The 23838-nt window shown below is 37.3% G+C and overlaps 1 protein-coding gene across 1 annotated transcript; it reads right to left on the bottom strand.

Annotated features, from left to right (window-relative positions):
* Positions 1-230: 230 nt before the first annotated feature.
* Positions 231-20915, bottom strand: pou2f3 (POU class 2 homeobox 3). Its single transcript, XM_044371092.1, has 13 exons — positions 20636-20915; positions 20259-20321; positions 14246-14274; positions 12267-12368; positions 10279-10384; positions 9302-9390; positions 7988-8164; positions 6117-6258; positions 4708-4841; positions 3402-3566; positions 2924-2966; positions 1717-1831; positions 231-873 (listed from the first exon to the last, which is right to left on the bottom strand). Exons 2-13 carry the CDS (start codon positions 20311-20313, stop codon positions 831-833), a joined length of 1200 nt encoding a protein of 399 aa, XP_044227027.1. The 5' UTR covers positions 20314-20321; positions 20636-20915; the 3' UTR covers positions 231-830.
* Positions 20916-23838: the final 2923 nt, after the last annotated feature.

Here is a 23838-nt window from a genome sequence, read left to right as displayed (position 1 = left end):
CCTTTAAAGAATTGTAAAATTGTAAAATTGTAAAAAAAAAAAAAAAAATCTCTGCACACCTGATTTTGCAACGGGTGAGTTGGAGGAAAGTAACTTGAAAACAATGAGAAAAGCTGTTATCAGATGTATCACCTGCACCCGACAGACACAGACAGAGGACACAATGTGCAGGAGTTTTTTTTTTATCATCCTTTAAAGAATTAAGATGAAAAGTCTGTGAAACCCCCTCATTTTGACTGCATATTTATTTAGACAGGCCAGAAGTATGAAATTGTAGGATCGCATCAAATTCACTAACACAACACTAACTATTCTATCAACATAAAAACATGTAATAACAGCAACAACTGAGATCATTGCTCTTCTAAAGGAAAAGCTCATAGCACAATCTTAATGAATCTTGACCTGAATCCTTCTACATTCAAGCAGATTATTTTGACAGTTGACAGTTGACTTGACAGTTATAAATTCAAGGCATAAGCTTTTTAGCTCGAACATGAGAATTCCCACCCGTGGTCATGATATCTGTCTTGTGTGTGTTTTTTCTGTGAATTCTTCATCTTTGTAGCAGATATAAGCAGAGTAGAGCGTCACATGAAGACAAATCAAACAGCTCGAGGCAGTTGGGACTTGCATGAGTGTTGACGGCAGTGTGGTGTGTGAGAGTCCTCCACTTGTGCTGCCGTTGTGTCTTACGAGTTTGTCTAAGGTTTGGCCTGTGATAATTATAACCCTCGTAACAGGGATATTATGTGACTCAGTCACATCCTCAGTGTACATCCTTCTCAAACAAAATCTTCAAAAGCTTCATATAATTCAGTTGATGTTTCTCAGTGATGATACGCGGCAGCATTCCATGTGCGGTACCAGGACCTGAAAGGCCAAAGGGAGGATCACAGGATTAGGACAGATAAAAGACAGACATTTTTACTTAATGCAGCGATTAAGTCTTACAGGAATAGTTTGACATTTTGGGAAATACGCTTACTTGCTTTCTTGTTGAGAGTTAGAGGAGAAGATCGATACCACTCATATCTAATTTGTGTAATTGTCACAAAAACTGAAGTGTAAAAATATCAATGTGCTTAACTAGCTTCATATTTAACAAACACAGGTATGAAAGTAGTGTCAGTCTTCTCATCTATCTCCGCCAGAAAGCAAATAAGCGTTTTTCCCAAAATATTGAACTATTCCTTTCCTTCATCCTCAACAAGGTGACACACATCATGGATGTATTAAAGGTGCAGTGTGTAGAATTTAGCGGCATCTAGTGGAACAGACTTGCTAGAAATGGAATATAATATTCATAAGTATATTTTAATTAGTGTATAATCACCTGAAAATAAGAATCGTGTTTTCGTTACCTTAGAATGAGCCCTTTATATCTTAATAGAGAGCGGGTCCTCTTCCACGGAGGCTGACATGTTTCTACAGTAGCCCAGAACGGACAAACCAAACACTGGCTAGATGCCACTAAATCCGACAAACTGGTCCTTTAATTTGCTTCTTCTCTAATGTGAAAAAGTAAGGGAACTTTGTGTTTGTATATATATGTTGTTGTTGTTGTTTTTTAACAAACTATTCCCTTTAACAAATACAGTTAACACATTTTAAATGCAACGAGTAAAATCAGACTTTTTTTTTGTTTTGTTTTTGGTTGAAAGGCTTCATGTTCTTGTAATTATGAAGGCTGTGAGAGAAAAGAAGGTTTCATACCCTGGTGAGCTGTAGGAAGCTGGGTTGACCTGAGATGTTAAAGAGGCGGAGGCTGTAGACAGACTGTTAGGAGAAGCTTCACGGCTTGCACTGTTTGGAGAGGAATTTGATGAAACTGGAAGGAAAAAGGTCAACACGTTATTGAATAAGCACACACACACAGAAACCAACATACAGGTGTGTACATGGATCATGTACAGTAGCACTCACGCTATATAGTGATAGTAGGAACATCTTATGTTGTTTTCAAGGTCAAGAATGAACTTTCACTCTAACTGATGTTGTCAAATCGAATTCTGATATAGGCAGCGGTGGAAAGTAACTAAATACATTTACTCAAGTACTGTACTTAAGTAGAATTTTGAGGTACTTGAATTTCACTTAAGTATTTCCATTTTATGCTACTTTATACTTCCACTCCACTACATTTCAGAGGGAAATATTGTACTTTCTACTCCACTACATTTATTTGACAGCTTTAGTTACTTTTCAGATGAAGATTTGACATAATCGATAATATAACAAGCTTTTAAAATACAACACATTGTTAAAGATGAAACCAGTGGTTTCCAACCTTTTTGGCTTTTGAAGTCTTACAAAAAGCAGTGTGTAGTCGGGGTCACATTTCACATGTCTATGAGTTGTTAACAGCTCCACCAAATGGTGATTTTTCCCTCTAAACTTCTCACATGCTTTCATTTCAATAAATGTTCAAATGATCCAATATTTCACCAAAAATCAAAGATTAGAGAAAAAGTCAAAAAACTGAAAACAGATTAATGTATCAGTACTTTGCTTTTTCTTCTTTCCTCTCCCATTAATCATCTCACAACCCCTCAGATTTATCTGGTGACCCTTTGGAGGGGCCTGACCCTTAGGTTGGGAACCACTGGACTAAACTAGCTAACTGTATATAAAGTACTTCAAACTAGCTCCACCTCCGACAGTAACATGCTGCTTACACACTGATGCTTCAGTATTAATAATCTAATGATGTCATATATAATAATACATCAGTCACAGGGATGAAATTAGTACTTTTACTTTACATTTTGCTGCTAATACTTATGTACTTTTACTTAAGTATAATTTATCAAGCAGGACTTTTACTTGTAATGAAGTATTTTTACATTGCTGTATTGGTATTTATCTGAATACTTCTTCCAACGCTCATGATCAGTACTTGAATGTAGGAAACAGTACTTGCCTCCGCCTGAAGCCAGAGGGCTGTAGGATCTGGATGCTGAAGCCTGAAACAGAGTGAAAATGAATCAGACAGAGTCAAGTTCACATCAGAGCTGAGGAATATAGTTGCTTTATAACCAAAAATCTCCATATTAAACATTCTGATTTCAACAGGTTTTTTATTTTTAAAAATGACATAAACTGTGCTCAAGGAAAAAAAATAAAGCTCTCATACTTTAAAGGATGGAAAATTGTCTGTTTATTTTTTTTTTATTTAATAACCTTGATGATGGTTTAATGCCTCAAGGTCTGTTTACTCTTCAGCTTCCATAACATGAATAATGTAAGGATCATTTAGAACTTCTTTATCTTTAGTGTGTAAGAACCTTTATCATGTTTACTAAGAAACATTGATCACTTGCAAAAACTGCATAACTGTCTTTTTTGAATTTCCAATTATCTCCCTAAAGAGTAACTCATAGACTTATGTTGCGGCTAACCATTCTGGAGCTGTAGCTGTGTGATTTGACTGGTAAACTAGCCACTGGGCAGTAGATCCTCTTCTCCTTCTGACGCCGATTACAGAACCAAACTCGAACCACCTCCTTCTCCATGGACAGCTGCTCTGAGATCATGGTTATCTCCTCGGAGTTGGGCTTGGGGTTCTGAAAACCAAAAAAAAAAACAGTCATTTCATTTTCTCCTTCAAATGTTAGCATGGGAAATCTCTCTAAACTTGCAGTAACTGATTTTTTGGCCACTCAGGGGTAGCGGAAGCAAGTTGTGAACACAACATATCATCACCTTGTTAACAAACACTTCCTTATTTCCACATCCAGCAGTTACAGTAACATTATTATTCATTTGAAGTTGTGTTTCTGTCCACCTGGTGAATATAAGTACAATATTCACTCTGTTTTAGCTCTGTTTTTGCAGGGTATATCTGGTTCTTTAGCTGCTAAATGCAGCAGGTAGTGTACAGTGAACAGCTGTCTGCTGTGGCTGAAAATGACGTTATGAGATCAATGAGAGTGAACTAAAACAGTAAAGGTACAGCTGGACAGCTAAATAATAAGCTGAAATACAGAAGCTTTGAAGCTCCATACAGAGCTGCAGAGCTGCTGATAATTGTCTGTACATTCATCACTACAGGCGACACTTCTAACATTGCACATTTTAATTTGATCAATTGTATATTGATTATAGACACTTTAAGGTTGATAGTGGATAACCACTCCCAGTGTCTAAGATATTTATCTATCATAGTGGTCCCTTGTTTGTGACATTTTCAGTTGTCAACTTTGGAACAGATACAAAATACTGACTCAAAATCTGTATTACATAACGTGAATAAAACGTGAGAAATCTGAATTTTAAATCATAGACTGTTTTAGCTAATGAGAAAATATTTATTTAAGCCATTTTTAAGGTATTCCTATATGGACGGTTAAGTTCAGAAATGGCTTGTAAACAAGGAACAAAGTTCACTGTCAAATAGGAACTGTACAATGCTCTGTGAGTCTGTAACAACATTAATAATGGTTTGAACATATTGTATGTATGTATGAGTAAGGAAAATTTTGTACTTATGCATTTAAAGCCAATACGTGTACAATTTGAAATTTTCTGACATGAAAAAGATGGCCACACTAGTTGCTCTGTGAGGCTGTAGTTAATGCTAACGTCAGCATGCTAATGTGCTCACAATGACTAAAATCATGTTGTTTGATGTTGTCACAATGTTTTAAAAGAAACTAGAGGCTCACAATAAGAACTGGTTTAATATCAAATCAATCTTGTACTCACATCCAGGAAACGTTTCTCCAGAGTCATCTTGATGTTTGTTTCAATGCTTGTTCTCTTTTTCCGTTTGCGTCCGTAGCCCTCCATCAGGGGCGGCAGAGCGATAGGGTTGTTCATCGAGTCGGAAGGTGAGTTCTCTATCATAAAAACAAATATTACATAGACATTTATCATCACTTTTAAACAGCAATAATAATCAGGTAACAGTTAGCATTAGCCAGACTGTAGTTCGATTCCCATTCAGTCACAACAAGCAGTTGAAATCCTGACCTCTGTCCTATGCTATTAATCAAAGTGGTTAAGGAAATGATTTGATATCTTGGTCAATATACTTATTCACTTTCTGCGCTTTTCGCACAAAGCTGGTGCTATTTTCATCTAAGTTAGATGAGAAAATCAATACCACTCTCATGTCTGTAATTACATTAAATATCAAGCTACAGCCAGCAGCCGGTTAGCTAAGTTTAGCATAAAGGCTATGGGGAAACAGTAACTGGCTCTGTCCAAAGGTAAGGAAACCTGCCTACCTCACCTGTACCACAAAATCTGGAGTATTGCTGTCATTGAGGTTGCCAGGCAACCAGCTAAGACTCCAGGAAGTAGTACCATACATAAGTACAAGTTAAACAAACAAGATATAACATTGTAATTAGTGACCTTTAGAGGTGCTGGTAGGAAGGGGTTTTTTTTGCCTTTGGACAGAGCCAGGCTAGCTGTTTCTGTCTGTTTCCAGTCTTTAAGCTAAGCTAAGCTAAGCTAAGCTAACCGTCTTTTGGCTGAAGTTTCATAGTTAGCATACAGACATGAGAGTGGTATTAATCTTCTCATCTAACTATTGGCAAGCAAGCAAATAATCATATTTCCCAAAGTGTCAAACTATTCCTTCAACAAGGTGGTTTTAGCTGCCTAATTTCAACCAGACACTTTCAAAAATGTTTACAACAAAGCAAGAAGCAATACTTTCCTGCTGCTCAGAATTTTAACAGAAAAAGTTACATATAAACAAAATATAGAAATACAGTTGGATTATTGGGATTATTGTGAGGATATAAACTAACTAAACTCACTCACCTGCTAATGCAAAACTCAGTCAGTCCTATTATCAACAGAGGTTGCAAGTACAAGTACAAGCTAATGTAGCTGGTAAGAATGGTGGTAATGGATGAAGGAAAATCATTACAATATACATACACCTGAATTATCATTTTAGAGCTGATATTGATAGTTAGTAAGATGCTAATATGTAAAATGCTTTAAGTTAATGTAAAATAAAAAATAAAAAAGTTTTAAAACACCTCTTCAAATAGACAATTTTTTGGATTTTACAGTTTCATAGCTTGTTCATCTCCCTTTTTATATCAAACTAGAATACAATGGTAATAAAAAATAAAATAGCAGTTACTGTGTTGTACCTGCATCACTCAGCCATTTCTCCAGCAGAGGTTTGAGTTTGCACATGTTTTTGAAGCTGAGGTTGAGAGCCTCGAAGCGAGAGATTGTGGTCTGGCTGAAGTCATTGCCATACAGTTTTCCCATCGCAAGGCCCACATCTCCCTGTGATAGTGCACAAACACACACACATGTAGAACATTAAATATTATCACTCTCTGATACAAAAGTCAAAGAAGATGCAGGCACAAAACATAATTCCTAAGTTGACAAAAGAAATCTTAAGGTTAATTTATTGTTTTTTTCCAGGGCTTTCAACCACATCTCGTGTTTGCTTGAGTTGGACTTTGAGTAAAGGTTTTTTTTCCAAAGTTCAAGAATTAACTTATATGCTCATATTTTATAATGCATTAGGGCAATTTTAGTCTTAGGATCAAAATAAGATCCCTACATCTATATCTTTGTTATGAAAATTTAATTTGATTTCTGTGAAAATGTATCTATCTTTTGTGTATCTCAATAAGATTAATTGGTTCACATTTTTTTCAGAAAAAGTAGTAACAAATGTGTAAGACAGTATTTGTACAAAATATGATGATATTTAGTGATATGATGTGCAATGTAAACCAAGATCTAGTAATTGCCAACTTTGGTCTTATTTTCATAGTTTTTGTCATCATCTCAGTTATGATAACATTGTGTTCATCAAAATAATTGCTGAGATCAATGACATCACTACAACTAAGACCAATGGGGCAACAAGTTGTCTAAACAAGTCAACGAGACAGGTTGAAAATAAGCCAGCAGTTTAGCTAGATTATATAAACCACTTTATTTAGAAGGAAAACTGAGGGGGAGCACATCTGAAATCTTGGTGGCATGGGAAAACAGTTAACACAACTACAGTAAATACATTAAATCAAAGTTGAAGTAGTAGGTCAGTGTGTAAATTGTAAAGGATGTTTACAACAGACAGTTTGAGTAATAATTTTACTGTTAACACTTGTTTTCTCCTCCGAATATGATTTGTTTCCAACCTGTCTGATCATCTGACTGCTTGAGTTATTATTACTGATGGAAATGATAGCCAAAAAGTACAAAATTAAGACAGAGTTGTGATAAACCAGAAGTATCATTTGGTGTTTTCACACCTATAGTTTATTTGCTCCGGTCCGAATCAGTTGATGAGTTGAAGAACTTGCGTTTTCCCCTTGGTTCGTTTCTTTTCACACGGAGAAAGAATCCAAACGAGCCAAAATGCTGCCCTACAAGCCACGTGAGAACATTCACTTCATTCACTGGTCAGATGTGTCTGGGGCGGGAGCAAGAACATAAACTGGAGGTCCACTGGCCAAATACAACATATTACGTTGCACTAGTCCAGGTTCAACCTCGATTCAATCTCCGGCTAATTGTTAGCAACTGCTAAATTAGCTCATCTGCATCCCACTATGCAAAGCTCACCAGGCTACAGGAGCCTTTTTACTCAAACTTGCAGAATACACCTAGTGGTTGGGTCCTATCGAAGTGGGACCATGTTCCCACCACAAAGGAACCGCTCCAGAGCTCATTTGGGACCAGACTAAAACTATCTCCTCTACAGGGTCTCGGTGCGGTTGTTTTGGTCCGCACCCGCGTGCAATTACTGTGTTCACACCTACAAAAACGAATCACTCCGAGGGGAAAAATGAACCAGAGTTTGATGTAACCGGACTAAAACGTGCAGATGTAAAAACAACCCTGAGCACTGCAGACAAGTTCTTTTAGGGCTCCAGAACAAACCATAAATACGACCTCATAGAACGACCTGAGAGATAGAAGATACAAAGACTTCTTAGGTGTGAAAGTAAATGTCCTTAAAGGAGAAGATAGTGGGGTTCATCCTCTTCAGTACCTGAGTGAAGCCCAGTTTGATGCGTCTTTGTTTGAATGCTTTAGCAAACTGCTCCAGTTCCTCCAGATCACTGGGTTCCTCCTGTGGTGGTACCGCCATGTGTTTGGGCATCTGCAGGTGGGACATGTCCATGTGGTTCTCCATAGACGGTCCTGCCAGACCAGAGCGACTCATAGCCTGGATCAGAAATACATCACAGAAAAAATCTTCAGGTTCCAACTGAAATAAAAGAGGCAATGAGGTTTTTACTGTCCTGTAATACAAAATGACCATAATTTAACTGCAAGACTCAACATTTAGTTGTCCAGATGTCCAGATTATTGTAGTTTCTGTGCAGATATTTCTGTGCTGCTGTTGACTGGCAGCCAACTTGCTTCTGTGGCTAGTAGTGCTGCTTTCTGACAACATGGCTAGCTGCACTCTTACAAATAGCTGAGCTGTACCGCTGACAGAACAAAAGCTTGTCACTGGAGTAGGCTACGTTCCTGTGCAGGTATAACCCTCTTTTTAGTAAGTAAATGTTTGTACTCGTACCATTTGTACCAATAGTACAATTTTGTATCCTAATTTTATCTTTAAACCTGCATTAACTGATTTTTGGCCACTTGGGGGCAGCAGAAACAAGCTGTAAACACAACACTGTCATATCAACACCTTTTAAGTTGACATGTTAGCAAACATTTGGAGTCATGTTTCTGTCCACCTGGTGAGTAAAAATCCAATATTCACTCTCTTTTAGCTGTTTTTGCTCTCTACAAACTCCTGAGAAAAATATCTGTCTCTTTAGCTGCCAAATGCTCTGCTATGTTCACCAGCTAGTCGTTAACTTTGTCTGTCTGCTGTTTGGTGCTGAGCAGGTAGCCTACAGGTGATTTTTAGAGCTTTTCCTCTAAAAACAGAGTCTGTGGTTTGTCACTACAAGCAACTCCTTTCACATGTTATGTGATCCATTATTAATATCAAAACAAAAACAAAACAAAAAAAAAACTCTCTCCTAACTGTATCCAGGTGTGTTTGTTGGCTAACTATACCTTAACCACAGTTTATTTGCCTAACAAATGTGATGAACGGAAGGATGAGAATTTCCTTCCTCAGGAAACATGAAAAGCTCATTTTTGGGGTATTTTACATCCATGTTTGTGAATTCAAAGTCTTCTTCTTCCCTGCTTTTGCCTGCACATTGTTCTTGGTGTATTATACTTTATACTGAGGTGTCTGTGTGTGTGTGTGTGTGTGTGTGTGTGTGTGTGTGTGTGTGTGTGTGTGTGTGTGCGTGTGTGTGTGGTGTGTAGGCAGGAAGTGGTCTTGATTTACCTGTGGAGTCAGAGCCAGTCCAGGTTGATGCTGAAGGAGACTAGTTTGACTCTGGCTAGGGAGGGACAGCAGGTTCTGCTGCAGTAGGGCTGCAAAGAAAAAACAGCAGATTATTGATTAATCTGTTCACGACAGCAAGACTTTGGTAAGCTTGTCAGAAAATAGTTTGAGCCTCTTCACCCAAAACTTCAAACTTAATTAAAAAATGTGTGCTTATGTACAAGTTAAATTGACCACAGCATGTTAATTAGTGAGCTTTAGAGGTGTTGGTTGGTGTATTTTTTTAACTTTGGACGGAGCCAGAAGTCCTAGGTTGATGGATAAACTGTTGTTTGTCAAGAAATAGTGACAAATCACGTAAATTCTAGTTTTTATGTTCCTGTTTGTGTGTGTATATTAAACAAACAAGGTGTGTCATGGTAAATAATCAGTTTTAGAGGTGCTGGTTGGCATATTTTTAAACTTTGAAGACCACCAGGCTAATTGTTTCCCTCTGCTTCTAGTCTTTATGCTAAGCTAGGCTAACAATCTCCTGACTTCAGCTCTGTACATAACACACAGACATGAGATTCATACTGATCCTCTCATCAAACTCCCCCAAAAAGAACCAATAAGTACATTTCCCAAAATATTGAACTACTTCTTTAAAGACAACAGGTCTTGTCACTTCAACATTTGTCAGTGCCAGTTTTTGTTGACCAGTTAAGTATGAAGATCTAGACTTTGAATCAGGACACAACTAGTTGTTGTAGATGTAGATTGTAGATGTTTTTGTTAAGCTCTTGAGCCCTGAAGTTCATGTTGCTATAAGTAAATCTACATATATATATATATATATATATATATATATATATATATATATATATATATATATATCTAAGATGCCATGGGTCATTTTAATCAAATGGGCATTTTCCAAATGACTATAGCATTATTTTATACACATTCACAACATCAGTGGATGTTTAAGACTCTACCTTGGTGGCTGGTGGGGTTCTGGGAGAGCAGGAAGGGGGAAGGGGACGAGAGGTGAGACGGTGGCATCAGAACCAGCTGCTGCATGGTGTGGAGAGAGGTGAGCTCCTGGAACAAAACACATATTTTAAGGACATTTTAATTTAGTAACAATTTCAACAAAGTTCTGATGACTGATTGTTTCCGATTCTTGGTTCCTTCTCAGTATTTTGGCGTATGGCAGCGATTGAATTCTGTACTTTAGTAAAGTTGGGGTAATTGTAAGAGACAGAATAACAATAATAAGGTGATATTAGTGTAGTTTCTGTGCAATAACCTTGAATCAGGGCTGCAAAATGCAAAACTACCTGTTTCTACATAATGTCATGGCCTTAGACCATAATATTTTGAAAACATGAACCTATATGACTTCATTAATTCAGGTTATTACCCCATTAATGTCACCATATTACCATTTTTAATCAAAATATTACACTGATATAACCTTATTATTGTTAGTAGGTTACTGTAGTATACCGATTGTTAATATCAAGCTATTACCATATTACTTTATTATTACCTCTTAGTTATCAGAATATTACCCCACTATTACCTATTTATTACCAAGCTAGAATGTTAAGTGCTACAAGATATTATTTTATCCCATAAAATAGATCAAACTCCAGAATCACTGAATCCTACATTTCCCATAATGCATTTTTATAATGTCTGTAGCTGCCTGTTCAATGTCCACATCTATCACACTCCACATTTCCACTGTGTGATGCAGGATTTTTGTTTAACATTTTGTACAAGTCTCCAAGCCCAAACTGAGGTAACCCTCATGACATCACCGTGACATCATCAGGGTCATCATCAGCCAGAGAAGACTTTAAAGAACTGCTTTCACTGGTTTATGTAGCACTCCTCTTGCTGAGAAAATGGATCTGGTAACACTTTACTTTAAGTCCCCTTAATCAGCATTAATAATCACTATATAAACATTTAATACATGGTTAATAACACTGAAATGTAGTTGTCAGTAGATATAAGTGTCTTTTAATGTATATGTCAATAACTCCCCCTGTTGGCGCCATAAGTGGAGGCTGGTGTATAAAGAGATAATGAATGACAATATAGTAAAACATTGTTGTAAATAAAATGTGTCTTTATACGAGACACTATAACTGTTGTTAAATACTGTAGATTAACAAACACAACATACACAGTTTTTCAAATTTGTCCTAAAACAACAGTCAGGCACCCATATGAACATTAACATGTTTTTTTCTTGCTGTAATCATTCCTCCAGTTCATACTGACCATTAAAAGATCCCTTCATAATGCACTAATGTAAGTGATGGGGACCAAATCCACAGTCCTCCTTCTGTGCACAAGTGTATTTAAAAGTTTGTTTTAAGATAATATGAAGCTTCGGCCTTCCAAATTAGTCAAATCAAGTCGATATCTTTCAACATTACGGTCTTTTTAATGCCAAAGTCCCTTCCTCTGTTATGAGCCTCCCACTGCAGCTGAACAGGAAAACACTGTCCGTCAGCACACAAAGAGGGATTTTTTTTACTAAAAAGACTGTAACTGTGGAAGATATCCACTTTATTTGACTAACTCAGACTGCTGAAGCCTCATATAAACGTTAGATAAACTTTTAAATACATTTTCGATCTTGAAAAATTGTGGATGTTTCCTTTAAAATAAAGTGTTACCAAGTTCATCTTCATTGTCATGAAGTTGAACTTGGTAACAATGAAATGCATCTGTCCTGGCTCTGGCTCTCTCAGCCATTAAATCTATATGTAAAAAATAAATAAATAGATAAATAAAAAACAAAAACAATAAGTAAGAATCCTACAAATAATAAATCACTGAGTTATGTAAGTGCTTACTGTTCAGTATAAATGAATGATCACCATGAATCTTTGTGTGCAAAATCAGTGGAGTTCCCCTTTAAATAACATTTAAAATGCAGATATTGAGTGAGTCTATGTCCTACCCCAGTCAGCTGACCTCCAGGCACCGGAGAGCCCTGTGTCAGGTGACATGTCTTCAGTGCGGAGGCTGAATGAGGTGAGTCGTTGATATCCTCTGTTTTTATCTAAGACATGGAAAGCACAACCGAACAGCGCACACTCCGGTTAGATAAAAGAAGAAAAATGGATCAGTTGGTTTTGTAAAACTGAGAGGATGGGAAACAGTGTCTGTGCATAATTTCACGGACAAATGGGTCCATGTTTATATGTGTCTGACTATGTGTGTGTGCTGTGTAGGGAGACAGCACACACGCACACACTCATATATACTCGCTCCAGGACCAGTTTGGTCACTAAACATGATACAAAGAGTGATAGACTCTCTCCCTTCCCTTGGGCAAGCCAGTATGCAAATAACCCCCCCCCCCAATCCCCCCCCTCCTCCCGAAAGCCACTGCACTTCCTGAAAACATGACCACTGAAAGAAAGGTCCTCCTCTGCCAAAAAGAGTGTTTGGAGAAGTATCCAAATAGCTGCAAACTATTTGAGGTTTTTTAAAGAGATGGTAGTCATTATTGACATCTGCGGGTAGAGCAGGTAGTTTATCCTGAGGATGTTAGCCGTCTAAATGTCTGTTAAACCTTAAGTCTTGAGTAAAGTGACAGTCAATAATACCGATAGTACACTCAGTATTATTCACACAGCTCTGGGCTCTTTATATTCCAACTCAGGTTTGTGAAAGGATATAAGAAGTCTGGTGATACTCTACATGTGTCTTATTATCATCAAATCCTATGAAAAATCAACAATAAATTGATCCTGCTAACAAAAAAGGGTGTTGTATATCTTATTCCTCTGTGCCATAAAGCTCGATTATTGTCCCAAAGCTATTAAAAACAAATCAGTCTTGCACCGGATGACATTTAGTTTATTTATTTAGTTATTTTAGTCAAAAATGCTGCTCTGGAAATACTCTCGAGAGTGGTTCCCAAACTGAAGGGCTGTGAGATGATTGAGAAATTTGGAAATACTTTTAATATCCTTTCATCTTTGCTTTTTATCGTAAAATACTGGATAATTTTACCACTTCAGGCTTCTAAAACCTGTTCAAATGAATCAATCTTTGAGGACAACATCGCTCTTTTGTAGCTGCTTGCAACCCAAACAAGGGTTCATGAGTGCTGATTGTTTCGCTTTGAAAGGTTTGGGGCCACTGCACAAGAGCACAGCTGAAAATAGTCCCCAACAAATGCACTCCTGTTTGAGAAAGGTTTGCAAAAACTACAGTGCCTTGCTGTTTTAGGAAATTACTGAGCCTCTTTTGAAAATGTGAATATATATTTGTGACCCCTTTTTAAAGATTTGTCTTTAGTATAAACCAATGGGCTTAGGGCTGACTGCCATAGACAGGCTGGGGTAGTAGAAAGTATTGAGAAACAGACTAACACATTGTTGGTTTTGGCCTTTTCATGAGAATTGTTGACAATAAGAAGAATGTAGAATAACATCTGCCTTATCATTTAACATCCAGCAGCAGTTAGATCTCCGTTCTAATAACAGGATCCTGGTGGTTCCTTTGAGTCTTTGCTTTCTCTTGATGCTCCTGCAGCCCACACAACGTCTCTCCCAGTCAACATTTAATGGCAGTTTCAGTTGTTTAAAAAGGAAAACAAATAAAAACCACACATACAATCGCTGATTGTGAGGGATGGTGTAGCAACATGTTACTAATGTTGCTAAATCTTTTTTTTAATGTTTACATGAAAGATTAAGATGTGAGTTAGATCAGTTTTCCCTTAAAATATGTCATGAAAGTGTTTAAAGTGAAAGTGTCAGTTTCACCCACTGATCTGGATACAAATGTTACCATGTCTAAGTATGTTAGCTAACAGGAAAAGGTTACTACATGTCAAACAAATCCTCCTGATGACAGAGACCTCTTTCATGAAATCCTCATTCAAAGGAATTTGAACACTAAGTTATGAAGAACTTTGTTACTCACTTGTCGATTGAAGTCGAGTCCGTTTTGCTCTAAATGACAAGAGAAAGAAAGAAATTCAGAGTTTTAAAATGTGGTTTCTGTAACATTCAACTTCAAAGTGACACAGAACAAATCACATCATAACAAATATCAAGTCTGTTAGCATTCAAACACTGTTGACATGTATATGTGAGACATGATATCAATGATTATTTTGTATTACACAGTTTTTTCTCCACTGAATATTTCTCTTTTTGCTGCTGCAATGACCTCATTTGAGTAGAATTTGATCTAACTTTATTCAAAAAGTAAATCAAATTGAACAAAAACTGCTGCTGAAAAGTAAAACTGACATTTTTGCAGCAGTTTGCTGAGCAGTTTTTGATGGTGCTGGCTGCTGACTGTTCACACACATAGCTGTGTTTACAAAAAAACACACTTCTGACAAGTCTTTTCAAGAAGTGATGTGTACAGCACGCAGCATAGGAGAGGACAGAGAGAGAGAGAGCTGATAGAGGAGAAGAGTTCAAAGGTGTGCTGGATAAGCTCGCATCATTTGAATGTCAAATGGGGCCTTTGGGACTGTGTGTGTGAGAGAGAGGCAGTGAGCTGCTGGAGACACACGATGCAAATACACCTATAAACCCCCTCACTCCCCAACCCAACCCTTCCCCCACCCTCCTCACCTCATCACCGCCCCACTATGTCACTGGCCCAGCAGGGCAGCACAACCAGCTTCACAGCCAAACTTCCAGTATGGAAATGACCAAGACATGCAAATCAGCTCCTATGAGCTCAGGACGCCTGTTTTTAGGGCTCTTTGACTGACTGCATCACACACACACACACACACACACACACACACACACACATATACACACAGCACATATTTACTGTACGTTAAAAAAAAGTCGATCCACTGCAGTGCAAAAATTATTGGTTGTAACCAGTGTTTTGTCTCTATCTGTTAGTCCTAAAATCATGTACTAAAGAGTGAACAGACTACAAGTGAATTATTATAAACTGCTCAGGGAACAAGTGGAATGATATCATCCCTTTGGCACAGTAATCTATTTGACTCCAGTTAGTCTTGAGGGCTGAATATGATGCCAAATTACATTTGTGCAGCATGAAGACTGAAGCTATGTCCCAATTCTGTACCAGATACTGTTAGTATACTGTATGTGCTATATACTAAGTGTCATAGTATAACTTTTGGAATTGGTATACAATAAATCAGTATAAATTTCTATTTTGTACTAACAGGTATGATGAAATATGTGCCCAAAAGGAAATTAAAAGCTGTGATGTTTCTCTGCTATTTAAACTTCACAAAGTGAGAGAATCTCACCATATAACCATAACGTCCCTGGCTCCATATTTCCAGTCTATATCTGCACTATAATCTTTAAACTTCACAAAGACACCGACCATGAACTGTCTGTTTCAGGTGCAGACCCCTTGTTGTATGACATCCTCCATCTCTCTCTCCTCATATTTCTTATTATCACTCTCCTGTTTATGTCCAATAGAGGAATAAAATGCCCCAAACATAGTGAAAAACTTCAGAAGAGAGAGCTGCATGTCTTGTCTTGCTTTCTGAGATCTGCCTGCAACTATCTCTCCACTGGGGCTGCAATTAACGATTATTATCGATTAATCTGTTGATTATTTTTTCCATTAATCAACTTAAGCTATAAAATTTTGAAAAATGTTGACCGCTGTTTACTAAAACCCAGAGTGACATCCTCAAATGTCTTGTGCCGACCAACAGTCCACAACCCAAAAATATTCAGTATCATAGAAAACAGAAAATATTCACATTTGAGAAAGAAACAGATACATTTGTGTCCCTTTTTTCTTACAAAATGACTCAAGACAATCAATTATCAGTATAGTCCTCAATTAATTAACATTGTGGGACAATAATGTTCATCAACTGCAACCTGAAATGCACAGCAGATTTCTTTTGCATGATAAATTCTTTAAGTATATTTCAATTTGTTCCTTTGCCAGTCAGATTATGCCACGTACTCAAAACCTGCAAACAGACAATATAGGGACAGCGCTCTAGTATCAGCTGAATCAGGCTTCACCTCAGGCTAGGGCTGACACTTTTTATTAAAAATTTGAAATTGTTCTAACGTCGGGAAAAGATAAATATTTGGTTTGTAACAATCTGTCTGAGTTCTAAAGTGACAGTGCGTAAACTCACCAGGCCGTGCAATCTAAAATGAACCGTCACTCTGATCTATTGAGTGCCTGGTTTTCCATAAAGTAAAGGTTTTTCAGTAACAGGAAAACGACAAAACTATACCAGGTAAAGCTAAACAGACAATTATGACACCAAATCATCTAAATCATGACGAAAAAAAAATATATATATATATATAAATGGCTATAGGCACCAGGGAACGATCATGGTCTTGCTAAAATAATGGTAAAAACTGGAAGTACAACACAGTGTACTGTTTCCTAAACCTACTCACGCATGAAACTCAGGATACAAAACTAAGTCAAAGTCAAAGTTCTGCACTTTGTATATCCACCATCTACCACAACAACCTCCCTGTGACTTGCATGCAGTACAAAAGCGCAGCGCTTCCTCCATTTGAAAAAACATTGCCACTGATCATGATTAAGCAACAATTAGGTTTAACCCTAGATGTATTTAGCAGAACAAATTGTAGTAGATATACATTATTTCTAGGTGACAGGGTTGCACAAAGTGAGTTGCACAGCTGTAAAGATAAACACTACAGATTCAGAATGTTTTTCTTATAGTCAATACTTTGTGGGAATACAGTATCTTAATGATCAGAGAAAGTGTCAACTAGTTTCATAACATGTTAACAGTTGAATAGTTAAAGGTTTTGTTCACCCACATTACAAAACAATAACAACATATTATCTGATTTTCCTCTAGTGTTATCTACCCATGCTGATAGCACTGAGAGATCTGTCTCTGAGATTTCAGTCTCCACAAAAATACAGTAGAGGTGAATGGACTTTGTGGTGCTCATGCTACTAAAAAATTACATTAAATTCAACAGCAAAATTTAATTTCAGAGACAATATTGCCGTTACTTTGGGTAATCTACAGAACACCAACTGTTTTTATACTTTTTACTTCTCCTTTAGAAAGAGGTTTAAATGGAGGCAAGGGAAGGTTTGTGGATAATCCAGAGGAATATGGACACTTGATTGGAAAGACGCATTACTGCTGCATTATTTAAAGGACCAATGTGTAGGATTTACTTGCATCTAGCGGTGAGGTTGCAGATTGCAACCAAATGATAGTGCTCCCTCTCCCCTTCCATGCATGTAGGAGAACTACGGTGGCCTTGAAATGTGAAAAATGTGAAAAGCCCTCTCTAGAGCCAGTGTTTGTTTTGTATACATAAATGTTATGAATAATAAATGCTCTAATAGTAAATAAATGTTCTTTAGCCTAAAATAAAGGCTGCATTTAAAAATAAAATAATGTGCATCCTAAAATAAAGTGGATCGATCATATTGGGTTCTTAGATTGTTCCTATTTTCTGTGGCTTCAGTTCAGATTTGAGTGGGTATGTTTGCTCCAAAGATTTGTGCTTTGTCTGTAGTAGCGCTTCACAATTGCCACACTCTGAGAACATATAAGACAAACTGGTTTTTAACTGTTCCTGGAGGTATTTGCTTCATTTTACACGCGTAACTACAGTCATTGTGTATTGGGCTCTGAGCGCTTCCAAAACAGGGGTGACCTACGCTCAACAATGTACTTGAACGCCTCCTGTGTAGTCACTCACTGCTGAATTGCTAAACATACTGCTAACGCTACGCTTTCTGTCTAGACACAAGGTAAAAGTGTTGTCGTGTGTTTTCTCTGATTTGTGTTACACCTCGTCTCTGGTCTCTCCCTGACATGATGGAGTCAGTCAGCAGCACCCTGAAGCTCCATCCTGCCCCTGCACAGAGTGGAGCAGCTCGCTGATCGCTGGCTTATTCAAAGTTTATTAAAATTAAACCTATCGTGTGTCCAAATTGCACCAAATTTGACACTGCACTCCCTTTGTTTCACAGCCATACACCTGCCAAGTATGGAGTCTATTGGATGAACGTGTCAAGAGATATATGAAGGACATACATACAGACATACAGCGATTCCTTCCTTTAATAGATAGATATAACAATAATACAACATTGGGTTAAAGGGCCAGTGTGTAAGATTTAGGGGGATCTATTGCCAGAAATGGAACATAATATTCATAAGTATGTTTTCATCAGTGTATAATAAACTGAAATTAAGAATTGTGTTTTTGCTACCTTAGAATGAGCCTTTTATATCTCTTCCACAGAGCCCGCCATGTTGCGCCACCATGTTTCTACAGTGGAGAGGGCCTTTCACGTTTTTTGCGAGTTTTGTGGCCATTGTAGGTTCTCCTTTATGCTTGGAAGGGGAGGTTTGAGGGCAGGGGTATTCAGTTAGTTGCAATCTGCAACCTCACCACTAGATGCCACTAAATCCTACACACTGCACCTTTAACTTTAACAATCTGTTATTTTGACCCAGTGTTACACAAAGTTTGCCTGCTCAGGGACTGCTGATGAAATTTAGTTTTCTCTAGCCAAGTCTGGGGTAGTCAATTGTCCCTGTTAAATAAATGAATAAAACAAATAAAATTGAGCTTTAGATAAAACAAATACATTGTTTTGTACAAAACAATGTACATGTGAGATTCAAAACATATACAGGTCACTGAGTGGCTTTTTCGGTAACACTAACAAAGTATTGTGGTGGTGCTATATTGATCCAAACTGGATAAAACTTTAACCCAATGATTTTTAGTGTGGATATATATATTTTGAATTTGGGTGAAACGACCCTTCCACAACAATACAGCTAAGCCTCCTAAAAATGAAGCATGACTAACTAACGATGAGAGTTGCACCTGAATGAAAGCACATCTGATCACATACTGACAAAAAGTGCCTCGATGACCATATATTGACAAAAACATAGACATTTAGTACTTCCACGAAAAACAGCCATTCACTTCTCTCATGCGTGCAGCTATTGTCTAAATAAAAGTTCCACATTTTCTGTTTGCTGGTTCCTGGTTTTGTTTTGCACTCTGGTTGCTGTCCTCAGCCCCCGGGTAGGCTGCATTTCTCAGCAAACAGCCTCTGGTGCATCCTGGTATAGCAACCAACTGCCACCAAACACACACACACACGCATTTCATTTCCCAGAGACTTATCCCAAACTTAACCGTAACCACCACATGCCTACCCCTAACTTTAACATAACCCTAAACTAACCTTAACTTTAAACCAAGTCTTCACCCTAAAATTAATGATTTACGTTAAGGGGACTTGTTTTTTGTCCCCATAAGGGAGGTGAGCCCCCACAACATGAGGAATACCTGGATCACACACACACACACACACACACACACACACACACACACACACAGCTCCTCACAAAACAACAGCAGATTTTACTTGTAACACATTGGGCATCATGTGGACCAGCATGAGGAATGAGTTGTTGCTTTTAAAGCATGTTGTGTCTGGTGAAGTCAGAAAAAGTTGCGTTTACTAAATACACCTAATGGGAATAACAGCATTAAAGATTGTTGAGCAGCGATAAAACTTCAAAAAGTGACATTATACTCAAATAAAAGGCTGGATTAAAGATGTTTAAACTGGAATACATCAAACATGGAATCAAAAAAATATTCTCACAGCTGAGAGAGAAAAAGTGTCTGAACATGGCTTTAAATGACATTTTCCTTAGATAATCCAGACATCTTTTCTTACATTAAAAGTGGCAATTAATAATTAAATCCTCTTATAATACACACTTCTTGTTCAGGCTGATAAAATATGAGAGTCTTTTAAATGTAAAGACAACAAACAAACTCTTTCTGTGGAACCCCAGCATGAGTAGCAGTGACAGAATAAAAAGCGATTTATCCTGAGTCACATCTGTTCAACTTGTCCGTGTGCTGAGGTGATTCAGCGGGGTTTTATGAAGAAGGTGAAATACTCTTACCTGCCTGTTCAGCTGCAGCCTCCGACTGCTCCACTGTGTCTGCGCTCATCTTAATATCTGTAATGATAAATATAGCTGATTTTCCTACAGGATTGTAACTTTGGCAGGACAATGAAGCACTCAGGCCACCCAGGAAAATGATCTTGAGTTTATTCTAATGCGCCCTCCCCTCCACAACAGCGCACAAACTGTACACACTCCTGTGTGATCGCTAGTTATAATATTCATAAAGCACTTCCAGACCTCAGCCTGGCTCTCACTGTCATCTGAAGCAAGCACAGAAGCACACAAACTCCTATTAAAACTCAGGCGAGACATGAAATGATGAAGGAAAAAGTCATTAAAGAGCCTCTGCTGGAGGAGTGACTCACCTCAGGTAAAAGGTTTGTGCTGCTCCAGCTGCCGTCTGTCCTCCTGATTATTCAAAAGGAAGCTAGTGTTGGAATAAAAAGTTTGGAAATCCACGGCTGCTCATCGGCATTTTCCTAAGTGGAGAAACGTTCACCTCTGCAGTACACCCTGCACTGCCTGATTTGCATATGCCTCAGTGCGCTGTCCTATCTAGCTTCAGACTGTTTGCATAAAACAACAATGAGGTTACTGCACTTTTACAGTGTGTGTGTGTGTGTGTGTGTGTGTGTGTGTGTGTGTGTGTGTGTGTGTGTGTGTGTGTGTGTGTGTGTGTGCATGCGTGTGATAACAAGATGATGTTTGTATTATTCCCGCCACCTGAGATAGCTCAGTGCGTGTGTTGGTGATGGAGGGAGAGGGGCATCTTGCCAAACTTGCTCCCACTGATTTTGAGATAGTAAGTCAGAATGATTCAATAATAAACAGGTTGATTATTTTCACCTTCCTTTTTACAAAAAGAAACATGGCCATGTGTCCCCTTAAAAAGAAGTTGTCATCATATTTAATTGATAATGTTTAATTCTTTCTTTTATTTCATATATGTATATCTTTGTTTTCTTTTCATTTTATATGTTTCTTACTGTCATTTACTTTCTTTGTATTTTGCAGAATCATGTTTTGTTTACTAGTTTTTGGGGGGTTTTGTCAGCTGTTTTCTTAAGTTGACGGGACAAGATAAGCCTAAATTTTGATTTATTATCATTCTGGCTTAAAAAGTCAACATTTTAACTTTCAATTTCAAAATTTTGACCTAGTATCCCAGTTTTAACTTTTATTTTTGCTGTTACTAGCATTTTATCTGTTTTTTTTTTTTTCTTCCTTTTTCTGGTATTAATGGATCTCCACAGTGCAGTGAATGTATGCAGCACCTCAAGAAGTCCTGTCATCATAGTGGGCAGCTTTGTATATTTGTTCATGATAGAGTTAAGCAATAAACAAGCATATTTCCTAAATGTTAGTGTTCTTTTAAAAATAATGGCAAAGTAAAAGAATTGTGTTTGTGACATTGGGTTAAAATCATCAGAAGGCACTCACACCCCTATATATTCCTTGAAGGTGCTAATCTAAAAAAAAAACTCTGCACAAAAGGATGAAAAAATATTAGCACACTGCTATCTTTTTCCCAGATCTTCTTTTATTCTGTGTGCACATGACAATGTTTCAACTGCCAGAGGTCCTCCTTAGGTAAGTGTGAGAGTGTGAACACACCTGTATGTATACTAGATGTGCTCTGATGACATGTCATACATCATCTCTGAAAGATATAATCAACGATATACTGTACTGGTAAGGATGATATACCTAATCATGGTGGTCACACAATGTCCATATAAATATCACATGAACGCTTCATTAAAAGTACAAATGCATACAGACAGAGGAAAAAATATAAATATGTTCTTAAAATGATGTGATATATTAGTAAATCAAGAGTAAAAAAACACATAGTACCTAATGCAACAGAGTACACTTAACTCAAATCTTTATTAGATCAATTAGCAGGGAGGTGTAGGATCATAATGCAGCCCTCATTGGACAAGATGCAGAGTGAACAGAGTACACTGGTGGAAGAAGTACTCAGATCCTTTACTTAACATAGAAATACTACAAATACTCAGTTACAAGTAGAAATCATGCATTTAAAACTGTATATAATAAAGCTGCAGAAGTATTATGATATAAATGTAATGAAAGTATTCAAAGTAAAAGTACTCATTATGCAGAATGACCCCTTTCTATGAGGCTGGGTACAAAAAAAATCAATCAATCAAAATGTTTTCATGTGAAAGATCCAATATTGATCCTTTAAATTCAGAAATCAATCTTTACATCTGCCATGTATGTATATTGGTGCAAAATGTTATGTGCAGGCTTTGGTTACTCGTTAGAGTAATAGTAATAGTAATAGTAATAGTAATAGTAATAAGTCAAATGTCTTCACTGTGGAAATCAAGTTAATGGTCTATTTTGTCCAAAAGTAACATAAGTCAAGTCAAATTTATTTATAGAGCACCAATAAGAACAACAGAAGTTGATCAAAGTGCTTTACAGATAAATTTAAGATACAGTTAAATATTTAAAACAAAACAAATATAGATAGAACTGTAACAGACAAAATTAAAACAATTTTAACATGATTTAACATTTAAAGGGACTCAAAGGCAGTTGTCTAAAGTTCTTTACATCAGCTCTCTTGAATCACAACATGTATGAATAAAGATCAAGATTTTTTTTCAAGATATCACTTAGTCTCAGACATTTAACTTTCCTTTGTTGCACATTTTGGTTTACAATTTTAAACTTGGAAAGTTGAAAACAACAAGAAGAACTCCCACACACTGTCTCACTGCTGAAATATTTATTAGATTACAACATTTCAGTCTGTCCGACCTTCATCAGGTATATGGGCATCATCGCAACACTTTATATCATAAAATGCCTCAATCATCCAATGAGAGGACCACAGAGATTGGTCTAACTGATGAGCACCTTGAACTTACTCAAAGCAATTTGACCAGAGGCATGTCCATGATTATGCTGTTGCTGGGATTGTTGGACTGGCTGTGGCTGTTACTATTACCCAGGCTGGGACACATACATTTGACTGGAACTGTATATACCAGTCAAAAGTTTGTATAAAAAAACAGGGCTGCACTTTACCATTAGGCAAGGAAGGCAACTGCCTGGTGCCCCCAAATAAAAGGGCCTCAAACAGGTAAAGATTTATTATTAATTAAGTTACTATTCTAACTCATTGTAACCCAAAATAACTTGCAAAAGGCCCCCAAAGCACTTAAAAAATAAGGAACTGTATACCTCCACTTCAGAGGAAAACATTGTACCACTACCTGACAGCTAAATGTTACTGGTTATGTTGCAGATTCAGATTTTACTCACAAAATATACCAATAAAATATGATGCATTATTATTGATTAAACTATCCAGCATTCCATAAGAATTAAAAGCTCCACTTTGAACACAAGCGAAGTACATTTAAGTAAATTGTGCTAACAATACTTCTCTTTCACTCTTCACTTTTTAAATGAAAAATGCAGGACTTTTACAGTGTTTTTACTGTGCGGCATTAATAGTTTTACTTAAGAAAAAAGTTTTACTTCTTCTACCACTGCCAATACCAACATTCCCAGTTAGAAAGAGGGT

This window comes from Thunnus albacares, chromosome 13 (genome assembly GCF_914725855.1).
Source record: "Thunnus albacares chromosome 13, fThuAlb1.1, whole genome shotgun sequence".
Classification (NCBI taxonomy): domain Eukaryota; kingdom Metazoa; phylum Chordata; class Actinopteri; order Scombriformes; family Scombridae; genus Thunnus; species Thunnus albacares.
Note: the sequence above shows the minus strand (reverse complement) of the source record. Positions and strands in the feature narration are given on the sequence as shown.